This window comes from Hyposmocoma kahamanoa, unplaced genomic scaffold, assembly GCF_003589595.1.
Source record: "Hyposmocoma kahamanoa isolate Upper Pololo Valley unplaced genomic scaffold, ASM358959v1 101, whole genome shotgun sequence".
In the NCBI taxonomy this organism is placed as follows: Eukaryota; Metazoa; Arthropoda; class Insecta; order Lepidoptera; family Cosmopterigidae; genus Hyposmocoma; species Hyposmocoma kahamanoa.
In genome coordinates this window covers 234,816-252,944 of record NW_020653333.1, presented here as the reverse complement: position 1 = coordinate 252,944, position 18,129 = coordinate 234,816, and the positions used below count along the sequence as shown (strand labels likewise).

At 35.5% G+C, this 18,129-nt stretch overlaps 1 protein-coding gene across 2 annotated transcripts in view; it reads left to right on the top strand.

Annotated features, from left to right (window-relative positions):
• LOC113231019 (transmembrane protein 68) overlaps positions 1 to 18,129 on the top strand; it is a 56,337-nt gene that overhangs the window by 3,747 nt on the left and 34,461 nt on the right. The window contains exon 1 of one of the 2 annotated variants that reach the window (XM_026465163.1): positions 7,753 to 7,894. The exons of the other annotated variant lie outside the window; for it this stretch is intronic. Within the exon in view, the coding sequence (XP_026320948.1) occupies positions 7,753 to 7,894 (142 nt within the window). Of the gene's footprint in view, positions 1 to 7,752; positions 7,895 to 18,129 lie in introns of those variants that run through there. 2 annotated transcript variants of the gene reach the window in all.

Sequence of the window (18,129 nt, the reverse complement as noted above, 5' to 3'; positions counted from 1 at the left end):
ATACATAAAAAAACAGGTTTATCGAATCGTTGGTATAATAAAAGTGGTTTTATCATATTAAAGTCATAAAAATAATACATGGAACACATGATTGAAACAAATTATGTGTAATATGTTCAATTTTACAACTCTGCTATTTAGGCATAAAAAGTTATCGACTAACTTTGTTCGTAAACTTTTTATCTCTCTCGTGAAAAGGTGTCATTTTGCTAATGTGATATTATTACACCAAGGGTGCAAGATGCCCTTTGCTTGGTGCCAAATATGACAAAATCTCATTTAATTAACAAAAATATCTATTACTAAATATCTATTATTAAAAATCAGCTTTTCGAATGACACAATTTTATTATTGAGACTGTGATTTATAATTATGTATTATTTGTAAAAGAAAATGCTGAAGTCAGTTAACTGGCTGATTTAGACATGGAACTCAATTTGAAAACTAGCTCCGCAGAAGGCGTGAGTGATAGCCTGCACTATGACGTAAATGTAGGTTTACCATTATTTCCTCTCTGTGTTAAAAATGACGTCACTGGAAGATCGTTATGTCGCAAAAAATTGCCCATTAAATTATTATTCGTAAATGAAGTGACGACTTTAAAAGGTGTCCCTATGGCCTATTGTGTCATTTACAATATGCTCACAGCCTCTCTTCATGATACTGACGCTTGGTTTAGTAGAAAAAAATACTGATTATAGAGGGCATAACTAATTTTAAATGCCTTGATCCTTGTGATTTAATCCTTGACTTATAATAGAAGTAAAGGGCACAATTGTGTTGTTTATGAAGTAATTATTGCAATTGAAGTTCCGTACATTATTAAGTAAAATCCTTTGATATTAGTGTTTCTAATTTAATAAAAGTCAAATATGACAAAAAATGTGATGTACTTATATCGCACAATTATTGAGGTGGATACTCCGCTGGCTTACTAGTTAAGATAGATATAGAAAATTTTTTTTTTTTTTCTGGTCCCGAATGTTAAATAAAGAAAAAAAAACGTACATATAGTGCCTATAACTGAATATTGATAAAAATCATCATACAAACGCGCGATTGCTTCGATGCAATCGCTTATAATTCCCAAGTGCAGCGGTGCAATCGCGCGTTTGTATCGATGCAGTTTCGCGCTTGCATCGCTGTTTAAAGTAGCCGTGTGTAACCTCTTTAAGTTCTTGTAGCCCCTTCTGGCATCTTTCGTTATATTATGTACTTTACAAAGTACATAATATAACGTTTCCTTTAAAGAAACCATATTAGTTTATAGTGAAGTTGATACAAGGACTTTAACAATCAATATTGGTATTTGGTTCTTTGATATTTTGGTGCTCGGTTATAGTTTCAATATGTTTCTAGAACACTTTAATAGTCTCTCTCTAAGGAAGGTCTTAAATTCATTTAAGGGGCAATCTTCGCTTCTGTAATAAGATTCCGATTGATATTCAAAATTTGCCATTTACGAGGTTTAAAACTATAATGAAACAAAAAACTTTATACTAAAGTTTATTATTATACAGCTTCTGCGTACTTGGATGACAAAAATCCGTGGTAGTGACCCATTTAGCTCTTGCAGGTAATCTCTATCTAAGATGTTTAAATTAAATATTGTAATGATGTATAATATTTACAAAGCAACCCTTAGAGTTTCTTGCTCGTTCTTCTCAGGGGACTCTGCCTAACGAATGAGCAGTAGAGTAAATCAGTATGACGATTTCAAGCGTAATTTGCTTATTTATGAAATAAAGGTTATTTGACTTTGGAATAAGATTTTACAAAAAAACATACGAATGATGATAAGCAGCTTTGGGACAATCTGACACTGTAACATGTAAATTAAAAATAGGATGCAGCAATAATGGCTACTACCAGAGATGTCCACGTGTTATACACTAATTTCCAGAAGTTTCAGCCAACCGACCAAATGACTATTGTCTCACAAATATTGTGTTTTATGCGAAATAGTAATTTTTTTTTCCACATCTTTTAGTCGGAGGTCAAAAGGTTTCTACGAATAGTGACCAGTTTCAAAGTTTCACAAACTTTATAAGCTTTTAATCAAAATTAACCAAATCGCTCTGGCCATACACTTTTTGTTTAATAAATGGACTTGCTTATGACCACAATCTAGCCCTGGAGCAAAGGTAATAATAATATCTACGATGAAACTAGCTCGCCTAGAAGATGACTATTCAGTCTTAAAGGTACTCGGGTTGTATGTGCTGAGAAATACGGTCGCAGGCAGGAAATTCCATTCCTGGGCTGTGCGTGAAAGAGGACGAAAAGCGTTTAGTACGCCTGAAGGGAATATCGACCAAGTAAGGATGATATCCCGCCGTACGTCTGGATATCCGATGGTAAAAGAGCGCGGGTAGGATGAGCTGATGGGCACACTTTACACTTTTTTTTTATAATACCAAGTGACGGGACGAATGAGTCGTGCACCTGGTGGTAAGCGACACGCCTATCCATAACCATCAGTTGCAGTGCCATTCAGAGCTTTAAATAGCAAACATCTTATGGACACTGCCACTGCGCCCGTCGTCCTGAAATATAAGTTGATAAGTCCCGTGTGCCAGTAATTTCACCAGCACTCTTACCCTTCTAAACCGGAACGCAGTAATGATCACATTACTGCTTGGCGGCCGAAATAGATAAGGTGGTAATACTTCCCTGGACGAACTCTTTCACAAGGAGCTCTACTGCTAATAGAAATTTAATTTTTGCGGTCTTTTATACCATTAATGATAAAAGTTTTCCCTTTACGTCCTTAATCGTTTAAAGTTTATTACTGATGTTGTTGAACAAAAGGCTATAATAAAAAAGATTATACAGCATAACCACCAAGATTGGTATGCGGCAGTAAGACTGCAACCCGATTACTGCATACAGTGACTCGGGTGTCTCTGTCTTGTATTTATTCATTATTTCTATTCCATCTACTAGAATAAATTATGCGGCTTCTGCTAACTTCGGTGGTGGTCATCACGAACCATGTTATTTTTCCCCGTTGATAGTTAAAAAATTCCCACATATTTGAACACCGACTCTACTATTTCAAGTTAAACAAAAACTGGATTTTTATGACTCATAATTACTACCCCACGTCCATGTAATGACAAGTGATCACCGCACATTCCAACGTTAAGGGTATTTTTAGACTTTTAAACTACATTGCATTAAGCAAAAAACTTTTATGTATTTTGCATGGTTCGTCCTCTGTGGCAGGAATGTGTGTAGCCGCAACTCACGTTTTGACGAAAATGGATTATTTATCGTAATTTGTAGCAATAGAGCTGCATATGAAAGAGTTCGTCCAGGGAAGTACTGCCACGATAACTACTAACTTTCTGCCTCTAAGCAGTAATATGAGCATTAACTGCATTTCACTTTTGAAGGGTAAGGGTGTTGTTGAAATTACAAGCACATGGCACTTGTTAACTCATGTCTCAGGATGACGGGCACATTGCCAGTGCCCTTCAAATTTTTGTGATTTAAAGCACTGAGTGGCACTGCAATTGTTATGTACTTACTGGCGTGTCGCTTATCACCAGGCGCACGACTATGAAATTCTGAAAAATGTAGAATATGAGACTCTGAAACGACCTATTTGAAACAACTTTTAAGCAAAATTGTTGTGTCCGCTCATTTCTATTGAATGGATTGTGATCGATTGATAAATTCCCCAAAATTATTAAAATACAATAAAACTTAAATTTAAACTCTGCTCCAAAAAGCCAACAAAGTTAACTATCAACTTGTCGAGAGACAGTTATTTCAAAGACTACATTATATTTGTCTAACTCTTCTCACAATTTTTAGAAGCTGCTTCCTAGTAATGTACGTAACATAGTTGTTTCTTTAAATAATACTTAACAAAGTTGCTTGAATGGAACAATGTTCGTGTAGCGCTCTTCATTCATGTTTTGTAGTCTACGGTTATCATTTGTTTCTTTTCATCCTTTTCTTACGAATGGCTTCTCAGGGCATTAGGAGCTGCGTTACGCCATGCATCCACTATGAACAATCAACCATTAAGTACCTACCAAAACTTTCAGACAATGAAGTCCTATATTTGGCTAAGCTTGTACATTCTGGTGTGCCATTGGTTCACTAAAGGTACGAGTTCTTATAAGGTTTTGTAAGAGTTTGGTCTGTGCTCTATCTCGTCCATAACAATTATTTACTTTATATTTTACATTACTTACATTGCTCTGATCACAAAGTAAGTAACTAAGGTACTTGTGTTATGGAAAACCGAGCAATTCCTATATTACACGTTATATTATACTATATGCTATATTATTGTTTTATATTGTTGGGTATCCTCCTTTTCCTCAATAAAACTCTGTATAAACGTAAATTCTGCCTGTTTATTGAAGGTTAGGAAAATGGACTGTATACATTTTTATGAAATTATTTGAACACTTTATCTCTATGTCCATCTGACTGACAAGTCGAATAACAAAAATCGAATAACAAATCGAATCGGAATACGAATGTATAATTGCAACAAGATTCTCTTATATATGTACCGATACGGCGCGGGCGTCTCCCACAAAGTACCGGCCCTATCAATGCGCCGCGGACGCCATCTGGCCAATCAGCGCCCCTGAATTATTCACGTAATTCTATTCTTATTTTTTCTGACTGGCCGGGCGGCCAGGCGCGTCACGACCGTCCGTAACATATATTTAAAAAAAAAATACCTTCGATCTGACAGCAGTCGACCCTGTGTCTGTATGCCACTTCAGGGCAACGAAGAAAATTTTCTTAATGTTCGATCTTTGTATTAATAATTATAACAAACTAGGAGTAATTTCTCAAAAAATAAACGTACGTATTAGGTATAGTTCCATTAGATCCCATCGTAAGATCCCAAAGTAAGTAACTAAAGAACTTGTGTTATGGAAATCGGAAATAACGACGGAACCACAAAGACCCAGACGCGAGACAATATTGAAAAGTTAGGCCGAAGATCGAACTCGGGACCTTAGAGATGGCGACATCATGAAAACCGGTGTGCTAGTCACTCTACCACGGAGGTCATCAGTGAAATATCAGAGATCTTAGCTCGGGGACAATTATATATTATGATAAAACGAGGCGTGTTTGTTAGATTTCCACAGAGTTCTAGTTGCCTGGTTATTAGTGGTGCAAAGGAAGTGTCATAACGGAAACGGATACAGATGTCAAAATTAAATTTCAGAAACGAAAACCGAAGCGGATGCATATACGGAAGTGTAAATACTATAAAGATCTCAACGAAATAGATTCAAACGGGACTTGTATTTGGTTTCAGAATTGCACTTATAAAAAAAACCAACCTCAAAAGCTCGTGGAATTACATCTATTCGCCAAGTTTTATTGTAATCGGTTACCGAAAAGTGCGCGAAACCGCATTCATCCCCTAGTTTGCCACCCTTAAAGGCGGAATATTTTCTTCAAATTTAACCCTATTTCCAACAAAAAAGACTCATCAAACTCGGTTCACAAAGAGTTATCGCGTAACATACATACGAAAAAAATACAGTCGAATTGAGAGCCTCCTCCTTTTTTTGAACTCGATTAAACCTGCTAAAATTGACGCGCCCTATCACCTAGCCTGCACTCACGTGTGTTATCCATTGCGAATGTTATAAAATTCCGATAAAAGATCCGTTACAAAAGTTGCGGAAGCAGAAACGAAAACTTATGTGAAAAGGCGTGCGGGACTTCCGCGGTTGCGGAGGCAGAAGCATAGGTCTGTTGCACCATTACTGGTTATTTTATATTTCGATACTGTAGATACAAAGTTTTAAAAAAATCGTTATGCTTTTGGTCAACGTTATGCGCCTTGAATCCATTATTTTAATATCATTTAAAATCGATATTTTTAGCTAAATTTAATCGTTGCTATTACGAGCACAATTTAGAAATTTAAGTAATTATTAATAATTGGTAATCACTTTCATAGAACACAATTATACCTATAGTACATTGACTTTCAACGGGTTTTTGTTTTATACGCAGTTATTATTTTTGAAGGTTCAATGTTTTGGAATTTTTTTGTTCCTTTTTTAAAATATTCACGACCTCATATGTCAGTATTCCTCTGTAGCAAAACTGTGGACTGATTTGTCATATTTGTTTGCCTCTCTCGCTGAATATCACTTACGCAAAACATTGTAAGAAAGAAAGAAAGAAAATAAATTTATTCAGCACAAACACATGTTATAAGCACAATATTATGAGTTTATACTTAAAGTGCAATGCACTTAAAAGGGCCCAACTCAGCAAATACTACGGTGGAGCCACAGTGGTTTTCAGTGGACCCTTTTCGAAGTAGTATTCTAAATTTGTATTGTATTTCATGTAATTTTTATTTAATGATTGCAATATTTATTTATTGAATATCATGACGAAATACCATGTTTTTTATGTATTTCTTGTGAAAATACTCCATTACGTTGTTATTACTATTGTGTTTGTTTGTGTTTTTTCCAACGTGAAAATTTTTAGGAATCGTGTTTTCACACCGTATAATATATAGTATATAGTATAAGTGTATATCCTCAATTTTATTCAATTTTACTATATATTTTTCCAAAGTGATTGATTTCTTCACTTTCACTGTTATGCAGAATGAACCAAAGCCATATGAGGTTGTATAGACTCTTAACCAACTGAGACTCAAATTCAGCAGATCTTACGAATTTCTTTATGTTTGTCTGTAAACGGCTTTTATCGCCGTCTGCTTTTTCTGATTATTTATTTTGTAGCATATAATATGATTTCGTATTAAGTTATCTATGCGATTATTTTGTTCTCACAATAAATTTACGCCTAAATATCACGATAATATCTTTCATTGTCAAAGCGCCTTTTAGCAATATTTTTTGTTTCTGATTTTGAAATTGTTTTTATGACATAGATAAGTAATCTTAGGTTTTCGCGTTTGTTACACATAGGAAATGATGTTTTTTCGGATCTAAAACCTATACATTTATTTCTTCCAACAAACCAACGTTTCGGGCCCTTTACAGGTCCCGTAGTCAATCAGCCATGATCATGCGATATGAACGCGTTTTAGATCTTAAAAAAAATTTTTATTTCCTGTAGATAAGTAACATGATTAAAATTAAAAAGCCGTGGTAGCCTAATGGTGTGACCTATCGGTCCCTCAAGCAGATGCCGTGGATTCGAACCCGGGCTCGCCTCTCATAAGTTTTTCGGAATTTATGTGCGAAATTCAGTGTGAAATTTTCCATATGCTTCGTGATGAAATCTGCAAGGTTCACAACCCTCGGAAAACGTGTGAAGTCTGCTTGAGAGCAGACCCGTGTCCAGCAGTGCGACGCATAAAAGGGTTGATGATGAAGTAACAATGTTCACATAGTTAGACTTCTTAATAAATGTGCACACGTTGTTTGTATTAATTATTGTCTATGGCATTAAATGAAGTAAGTAGCGTACTGTTTGTATTATTATTTATTCCCGGATGTTTCTATTAAAAAAAAATTAAGAATCCGGACTGGGCGTTATCTTACGGTGTTATTAGAGCCAATATAGGGTCATACAAGTCGTAAGTACATATTCCATGCTTTCCAGTTGTGCATCTATCATTCTTATGCGAAACCTCGCGCGCGTAACGCGTCTCTATTACATTTTATTTTTTAAATATTTTTTTTAATGTGCATGCTAGTGTGGGGTACGTATCAGTAGGGGTTATCGGTGCATTCGGTTGCTTTTCGATAAACTGGTCGGAAAAAATGGTGGACAGTCAGTGTGGTAGTGGACCTATGAAGAAATACATCATGAGTGATTTGCTTAAGAAATTCGATTTGGAAGCGACCAACGATTTCGTCAAGCTGGCGATTGCTGTCGCCGGCTTCTATATGGGCATGTTTTGCTGTATGTATTTTTTTTTAATATTTGTCAATTTGCAAAATTCGAGAAAGTTTATTGATGAACAGTGATACGTATCGTTTTACAATGTTGAACTCATTAGTATGTAAACTGTATAATTAAATTGAAAGAAAACTGAAATAAAAAAAAATATTTTTATAGTTTATCGGGAGAAATTAACAATACTTATATAGTTATTATTTCGACATTAACTATTTTGAATACCGGGGTGGTGGTCTCGTCGACATTTTTTCGATTAGTCCTTTGCGATTTTAGCGCACAGTCAAGTTTACTCTCACGTCTGCGTCAATGTAGTTTCACATAATTTTTTTCTTTATATTTTTAATTTATATAATTATATATTTAAAGCATTTTAAATTAGGTTATTTTGCTTTTAAACGTTACTTTTTTAATAATAATATTTAATTAATATAGCTACACTATTTATATTATTTAAGTTATGATCTATTTTGAGTTATTTGTTTTTTTTTTCATTGTATGAACTTATCTATTTTTTTGTCGTGTCCACATTCGCATGCCGTGGCGACCTTTAGTTGAGGCGAAATGAAAGAAAGGGCGAAAGGCGCCATTTTGAAAAATTTTCCAAGGGAGCATATTTTAGGATTTAACGACTGTTAAAGTATTTACATTTAACGTGTTATTCAATTTTGCTTTTAATTAAGTTAAGGTTTTAATATTCAATTTAAAACGGGACGTAAATATTTTAAAACGGTAGTGAAAAACTAAAACATGCTCCTCTGAAAAATTTTTCAAAATGGCGCTTTTGCCGTATCCACAAAACATGGACCACATCGTCCATGTTTTGTGGATAGGTTAGTAACTCAATTTCGTTAAAAATGTCAATTACGATACTGACCAGTATAATAATAAATATTTTTTAATAGTTTCATTGACAAATAAAGTTTTAATTTCGCTACGTGACTGTACAGGTATAATTGTATGAAAATGATTTCATCATGCTCTCTTATAAATCAAAATCAATTATTTTTTGCGCGTTTGTGTTTCTGATTATTAAAGTGGCAGATATTGTTCTACTGTTTGTTGCTACCATTCAACTTGAGACGTTTTTCTATTTTAGTTTATTAGGCATTACAAAGTTATTTGTATATGTAGCAGAATATTGTAGCAAAATATACTGATGGCATTTGCATAAGCAAAAAGGTAAACACTATTTAACTGCTGAACGGTTACCATGCCGGACTGCCACGCAGAGGTCCCAGGTTCGTTTCCCGGCCTGGATAAATAGTTGTATGGCCTACATTTATTTCTCCCGTGAGTTTGGGTGTAATTTGTGGTTGTCTACTTCTTACGATTAATGATTATTATAGTATAATTACAACGTAACTAAATTTGTCTCTGATTACAATTATATTAATAATGTGCCAGACAAAGACACCAAGTACTTGGTTTCAAACTAGGGGATTCCCTGTTATATGAGTACCAGAGCAATGGAATTCACTCTGGGGTACTTACCAGAACACTTAGACCAGAATCAATTTAGAAAAGTTTATTTCCCAAATTGGCCCTACCGGGAAACGAACCCGGGACCTCCGCACCTAGCGCCCACAGTACAAACAGCTAGGCCACGCAGAACGTCATCAGTAAATTAATTAATATAATTACGAGTAAATTAATTAAATTGAGTGTTTTTTAGTATCTGTCTACAAAGTAATTACAAAAGTCTTAAAATCTGTTGTTTTTTGACTGATTAGGTTTTTATTTTATATGAAAGACTCTAAAATATGATTACTGATTATTTACTGGACTGTACGTATTGAAATCTTGTCCATAAAAAAATACTTAAAAAATTATTTCAAATTTGTTCCTAGTAGCATGGAAGAGATCTATACATACCGCAGTGGCACGTGAACATGTTTAGGTCACATGTTATACAGTGCCTGTATTTTGAGCTGAAACTGGTTCTAAAACTTTTAAAAGTTTATATACATATATAGACAACAGAATCTATTTGCCAAGGTTTATTGGAATCGGTTAGCAGAAAATGGGTAGAATAAAAAAAACCGTATCAATCCGCCAATTCGACACCTTTAGAGGTGGAATGTTTTCTTCAAATTTAAATGGGACCACTATTGAGGTGCTCCCTTTCCAACAAAAAAAGAATCAACGAAATCGGTTCACAAATGATGGAGTAATCGCATAACATACTCACAAAAAAAATAGTATAATTGAGACATTATTTTGGATCAAAAAACTTCGGAAATTGTTTAAAACCCGTTTTGTTTTCCTATTTATATGGAAAACAGGTAAACTTGTAGTACATTGGGTTGAATTTCCTATGGATTTTTTGTAGTAGTTTTTATATTCATAGAAAACAGAAAAATATCTAGTAATGTAGGTTAATACATTTATGAGACCGCAAATGCATCAATTTTTTTCGAATTTAAAACTAATTTATTTAAGCTTTAAATTCGAAAAATCAAGAGTGAAGCTTTTTCAGTTAGTGGTGACCATGGGACCCGTAAAGATCCCGAAACGTTGGTTTATTTAAAAAACATCCTATATTCGGTATTATAAAAAAATAGTTTTATTGTCTATGTGCACAAATCGTATCGACATCGATATTTCTATATAACCTTTGAAACACACTAGAAAACGGGCTAATTTAATTTTTTTTTAAGCAACCAAGTGGCGGAACAAGTCGTGCGCCTGATGGTAAGCGATACGCCTGTTCATAACAGATGCAGTGCCATTCATAGCTATAAATCACAAAGATCTGAGAGGCACCGCCTCTGGGCCCGTCACCCTGAAACATAAGTTGAAAAGTCCTATGTGCCAATAAATTCACGAGTGTTTGAAGACAAATATGCGTGGTTTAGATCAAATAGTTTCATTTACAATGTAACAATCGCGAAAACCTAATAACTCGAAAAGACTTACTACCCCAAAATTTAAATTAGTGTTTGTATAAATATTTTCAACATGAAAAAGTGAACCTTGAACGCATCTATAAATGACTGCGGTTTTCTTTTCTTTTTCTTGGCTTTGACTTTGTATTTTCCACAAACCGGTAAATCATTTCAAAAAGAAAATTAATTTACCTTTTCTTTGCGGTTTACCGTATTGTAAGGAAGTGGAATTACGCATAATATTAATGGTGGTCACCAATAATGGAATGAGTGTCAAGGTTGAAGATTACCTTTGTACCCAGAAAGCACGCAACAGTATACGTCATACTGCTGGATACGAGTCTGCACTTCCCTAAATTAGTCCTGGAATCGAATTCGAAACTTTTACATCAATCGCTCGGAGTGCTAACCGCTAGACCATCGATAAGCTAGCTACCTTTAGTACGAGGCTTAAAACTATAGCCAAACAAAAATTTGATACTTAAGCATTGACTTACAATTATGTCAATGTACTAAAGGTTAATTATGTTTTGTTACAACCTTTGCGCCTTTACCTGTTCATTTCCCTTCCTGTACTCTTTCTTTATTTCTACAATAAAATTCATGTACACCGAGCCTTGTATTTAACTACGCGAGGCCCGCGTGACACTTGGATGTCAAAAATCCGTGGTAATGACCCGTTTAGTTCTTGCAGGTAGTCTCGATCTACGTTGTTTGCAATAAATATTGTAAATGATAAATGCACAAATGTTTGTTTACAAAGAGCAATTCTTAATAGTTTCTTGCTCATTCTTCTGGGGGAATCTGCCGTACGAATAAGCAGTAGAGTTTAATTAATATGACTTCAATACGATTTGAAGTGTAATTTGCTTGCCTATGAAATAAATATTTTTTTACTTTGACTTTTGGCTCTGAAATCAATCTACTCCGGGACTTCCTCATGAGCTTAGTGACCGATGAATCGTCCAAAATTAATGTGGCAAGAAAGTCCGAACATTATGCGTAAGCGCAACTTACGTCGTTTATTGATATGATTCGTTTAACACTATCATTTTATTAAACATTAAACCCGATAAACAATAAATTACCAAACTGACTATCTCTTTACCACATGATCCGTAACAGAGTTTATCAGAAGACTTTTATTTGAAGTCATATTCTGAATTATTTTATAGTTCTTGGTAACAATTGCATTGCAAGTACAAAGGATGTGATTTTTAGATAATTTCTACTTTTTTTAATAATAACAAGTCACGCTTGCCAAGCAAGGCATCGCTTGGCAAGCTTTAAATTACGAAAATCATCATCGTGACACGATTTAGATCCGATAAAATGTAACTATTATATTGGATGTAAGAAACCAATGTTTCGGGCCCTTTACAGGTCCCATGGTCACGGTTATTATAAGATGGTAAATTGCTAATTGATGGTTAATTGGCATTAATATTAGATGACCTCGGTGGCCCAACGGTTTGCACTGTGGGCGCTGGATGAGGAGGTCCCGGGGTCGATTGCCGATGGGACCAATATTGGAAATTAACTTTTTTTAATTGATTCTGCTATGAGTGGTTTCGGTAATATCCCGGAGTGAATTCCATTACTCTAATACAGGGTATTCCCTAGTTTGAGACCAGGCAGTTGGTGTGGTTGTCTAGCACATTAAAAAAAACTGATTAATGACCTTACCATCTCAATCACTAATTTTATTATAAATGATTTATAACGGGTCCGCCAAATTACTTTTTTTTTTTTAAATGAAATTAAAAAAAAAACTACTGAATATTTTCTCAAATTTCTTTTTTTATTTGAAAGTACAATCCTTCCGGTTAATAATGAAAAATAATTTCATTCAAATGGCTGCCTCGGCTGGCCATGCAGTAGCCTACACGATCGGTCCAATTTTTAAGCACATTATCGATTGTGTGCAGCTGTATTTCACCAATGGCTTCACGAATATTGTCCTTTAAAGCGTCAATTGTCTCTGGCTTGTCGGCGTAACACTTATCTTTGACGGCACCCCACAAATAATAGTCCAACGGTGTCAAATCGCAGCTCCGAGGTGGCCAAACGACATCAGCTCTGCGGCTGATAATGCGATCTTCAAAAACAGGGCGCAAAACATTGAGTGTAGCTTCGGCTGTGTGGCACGTAGCGCCGTCCTGTTGAAACCAAATGTTGCCAATATCCTCCTCTTCAATTTTTGTGAACAAAAATTCGTTCAACATGGCCCGATAACGATCGCCATTGACTGTTACGGCCACTCCTTGCTCATTTTCGAAGAAAAATGGCCCAATTATGCCTCTGGACCAAAATCCGCACCAAACAGTGACTCGTTTTGGGTGCGTCGGCTTTTCAATGTATGCGTGCGGGTTTTCTGTGCCCCAAATGCGACAATTTTGCTTGTTTACATATCCACCAAGATCAAAATGAGCTTCATCTGAAAAGATGATTTTTTTTGCAAAATCGGCATCTTCTGTAAGTCGATCGCAGGCCCACGTAGCGAAGCGAAAACGCATTGGATGGTCAGTTGGCTTCAACTCCTGAACCAATTGGACTTTGTATGGCGTCATACCAAGGTCTTTATGCAAAATTCGTCTCAATGATGTCTCCGAAATGTTCAATTGTTGAGAACGACGGTGAATTGATGTTGATGGCGCTTCACGCACACTTTCTGCCACAGCAGCAATATTCTCGGGTGTACGCACTGTTTTGGGCTTTTCACGCATTGGTTTATCGATGAGGATGCCAGTTTCTTTCACTTTTTTCACAAGATAACGAACATACGGAGCTGACGGTGCTTCTCTTCTTCCAAAATCCGTACGCAATTTTCTCACACATTCTGCAATATTACCATGATTTTCAAAGTAATGTCGCAATATTTCCCAGCGTTGTTCAAGCGTATACACAACCATATTCGTTCAGCGGAAGGATAAAACTAATTATCTGTCAAATCAAACATGAGCTAAGTGTTACTATTCACGAAATAAGCACTAGTTGAAAAAAAAAACGTAATTGATGGCGGTTTAAAGTTTCGCACTCTCTCAGCTGTCTAATCAAAGTTACGTACGCAAACGTTCTATAAAAATATAGTTATATCATCCGAAACGTTTAAACATTTTTGTTTTTCCCCTCGTCTCGTTAACTTTTTGTAGTATACATACTTATCTGTCTCAATTTATTTTAGAAAACAATATAAAAATGTAGCTGTTGTAATAATAACGTAATATTTATTGTATATGTATACTAATTGTTTATTTATATCTCATAGTTCCTCGTCTGTGAAACCTTTTTTCACTCTTTCTCCATATTCCGAAACCCGTTTCAAAATTTCATTATTATGTTATTGGAAGTTTCCCCGTTTTAAAAATAAGTCACAAACTTTGTAAGTGGCTGATACGCTAACCGTGAAACGACCAGAAAAAAAAAAACTTGCCCCTTCGTATTTTGAGTTGAAGTAACTTCTTTACTAAAATATTTAATGCACACTCCGTTAACGTCAGAAACAAGGAACGTCTTGTCCTCTAAAAAAAAAGTGTGCGAGGGAATTGCACGAATGAATTCCGCCTTTCCATCATCGGGGACCAGGCTGGGGTCCACCCCTATGTTGTGGATATAACGAAAAGCTTCGTGCGAATTTTTAGAGAATTCGCACGAAGCGTTACGCTTCCACATTTATATGGCAAACGGCTATGGAGTGGAATTCCCTGCCTACAGACTTGTACCCTGAACGTTATAACTTGGACTAGGCACTTGGAATAGGCATTATTTAGGTGTCATGCTCCATCGTCGACTTCATTGTCACTTTCCATCAGGTGAGATGGAAGTCAAATGCGCACTTATTTTTTAATAAAAAATAAAGAAATGTAAATAGCAGGAAAGAACTTCATTATTAGATATTAAATCACATGTTTGCGGTCGATTTCCCAACCAAAGTGTAACTTTACGTGAATATAGAATAGAATAATAGCGTGACCGCAGACAGATTTCATTAATCTCATTGGTGGCATTTGCAAGCTAAAATATTTAAGTTTTAAAGAGAGAGAGAGAGAGAGAGAGAGAGGGAGAAAGTGTTTTTCATCACCAACCGTGTCGATGTTTCAAATAAATATTGTGAATAGTACATGTTTATTTACAAAGAGTAAACCCTAGAGTTATTTGCTCATTCTTCTCGGGGGAACCTAGCTTACGAATAAGTTTCAGTAGCAGTAGAGCTCCTTGTGAAAGAGTTAGTCCAGGGAAGTACTGCCACCTTATCTATTTCTGCCGCCAAGCAGTAATGTCAGCATTACTGCGTTCCGGTTTTGAAGGGTAAGGGAGCTGGTGAAGTTACAGGCACACGGGACTTGTCAACTTATGTCTCAAGGTAGCGGGCGTAGTGGCAGTGCTCAGATCTATGCGATTTATAGTTCTGAGTGGCATTGCAACTGTTATGGACAGGCGTGTTGCTTTCCACCAGGCCCACGACTTGTTTGTCCCGTCACTTGATATCATAATGAAAAAACCGACCTCAAAAGTCATTCATCCCCTAGTTTGCCACCCTTAGCGGTGGAATAGTTTTTTGAAATTTAAATGGGACAACTGCTGAGGTACCCCCTTTCCAACAAAAAAAGAATCATCCAAATCGTTTCACCAATGGCCGGAGTTATCGCGTAACATACATACAAAAAATAGCGTACAATCGAATTGAGAAACTCCTCCTTTTTTTGGAGACGATTAAAAATAAGTGTTGTGGAGTTTAATCAATATATCGATTTAAAATGTAATTTGCTTACCTATGAAATAAAGATTATTTGACTTTTAATATTAAGAAATGTATTAGGTCTCTGACGGCTTGATTAGACTCGATTAAGAACTCGTTTTGAGCCTGATTCCAGCCATCTAGACTTGACTATTCGGTCAATTTTTAAGATTATATAGCGATATCCCGTACATGACATGACAAATTGACTTCTGACACGTTCAACCACTATTCTCAGCACAACCTGCTTATTACAATAAGCAGTCGTCAGTAAAGAATTTCTTTAATGCTCCTGTTTCTTCGGAACTTGTTTCACGCCACCTGTCTGCAGACGTATCGTTATACAACAGTTACTGGACTGGTTTAGTAGCAAAAACTTGCAGTTGCACTGTATTATTAGAAAAGGATCATTATCTGCAATGTCTGTTGCATGGACATACGGGGTGCACAACAATGTGGCATCGTTGACAAAAATTTTGGACTGACGCCATCTATTCATCATTCACGAGGCGTGAAGAGGTATCTTGTAGACATGCGGGGTGGAAGTTGTTCGGGCAGTGGTTATATCAACAATGCACTAGTTACTTCTCGTTTCATTCCACTTTCGTATTAAAAAAAAATATGACGAGTTGGTACATCGTCTCAAAAACCTTGATTATTAACCACTGACAGTGTGTCTAGTTATTAAAGCCTAGATCCTTCATGCAAGTTGTTTTTTTTTTGAAACCTTTTTAACATTTATTATTAATGGAATATGGATGGCTGCCTGTTGTAGCTTGTCTTTTGTTTGTCTCTGTATTTTGTTTTTGTGCGCAATAAAGACTATTTGTATTGTATGTAAGCCTTATAGCACATGTGGTGTATTTGATAAAATCAATTCCAGTTATAAACATCATTGTGATACTCAGTCACAAACCACTTCAATATTATCCCAGTTGCTTTAATTAATCAAGAAAGAATTTTCAGACTTAGTTCCACAATTAATAGATAGTTACGTTCCGAAACATTAAGTTTTTTTTTTATAACAGTTTTAATTTGTTCCGTGCATCTCTAGGAAAAAATGTGAATTATCAATTGCTATTCTATATAAAACAGCGAAAACATTCTTTCTGCTATCGGTACCAAATGTTTTCTCCAGTCATCTAACTACAAAAGAGAGCCAGCTGACTTGAGTATCAAAGTTTTCGCGGTTTAAACAGTGAATTAAACGGTAATAGATGGAACCATTTATTTTTCGGATCTAGAACGTGTACATTTGTTTTTTTCAAACAGACCTTTCGGGCCATTTACAGGTCCTACGATTTGTTTCTGTGGTTTGTGTATTGGTTATGGTTCCCATTTCCAATGTGTAACAATTGCGAAAACCTAAGAACTAGATAAAAACAGTGATTTTAACGGCAATGTTAAGCCTTAAAGACAGAATGTCAATTCCACCGACAGCCTTTCATCGTACTTGGTAAGCTGGCAGAGGAATACTGAAATACAGCGTTATGTTGAGGATTCGGTCTCGTTTTCGCATACAATGTCTGTCTATAAAAAATAAAAAATAAATTTTTTCGAGTATTGTGTTTTTGTAACTGTACAATGAATAAGCTCCTATTTGTTTTGTAACGAACTCTTTAAGGGGGGTGCTATTTACCAGGCACTATGTATAATGGTCGACATTGAAAAAAGTAGTGGCTTGAATGTCAGGGCTATGGTTAATAAAGCGGGACAATTATTATGCAGCTTGTTGGCCAGTTGTGTTGGTTGTGTAGGTCAGGGCTGCTAGGCGGTTCAACTGGATGCTCGCACTAAACTTGTAAAATTCGCGTCACACTTGAATAAATCGTGTACTTTGACTACTTATTTCTCACGAAAACACAATTTCATCTACTTGATGTTGATCGTGTTAGCAAATATACTGCAATGAATGCCAAGATTAGCCGATATATCAATCTACATATTGATATTTTAAGACAAAAATGTCGGATGACATGCTGGCAATGTGAGCAGCCAGTAATCAAAGCGGGGTTTCGATTGAAGGCACGTTAAAAAATATAAACTCAGCTATTGTATAACATTCAAATTAAAGATAAACAAAACCTATTTAGTTTCCATTTTTAAATGTTTCGATAAATTTTATGAACTTATAGGAAATGAAATTTATTTTTTAGAATCTAAATCGCGAATATTTGTTTATTCAAACTAATGTTTCGCGCCCTTTACAGGTCCCGTCGTCACGGCTAACTAGCAGGTAGTTTATTTTTATTCCTCGTGTTATTTAATGTTATGTCCGTCAGTATTTTTCATAACCAATTACTAAATTGGTTATGAAAAATAGTGAAGGACATATTCTGCTCTAACATAAAATTCAGTTTCATAAATGTACACGCTAGTGTAAGAATGTTAATTGTCTCTCAGAGACTCAATAAATAGACATAATTGTAGCCAATAATATAAACACGAAAAACATTGCAATGAAGAAATGATTAAGTAATAGAAAATTTGCTGCTATGCATTGTCGATAATTCGCTGTCAAAGTTTTCGTTCCACTAACACGTTTGTGTCACCAATAAGCTGACGTTAATTCTTCGATAAGAAATAACGTATATTTTTTAGTATTTTTTAGTAAT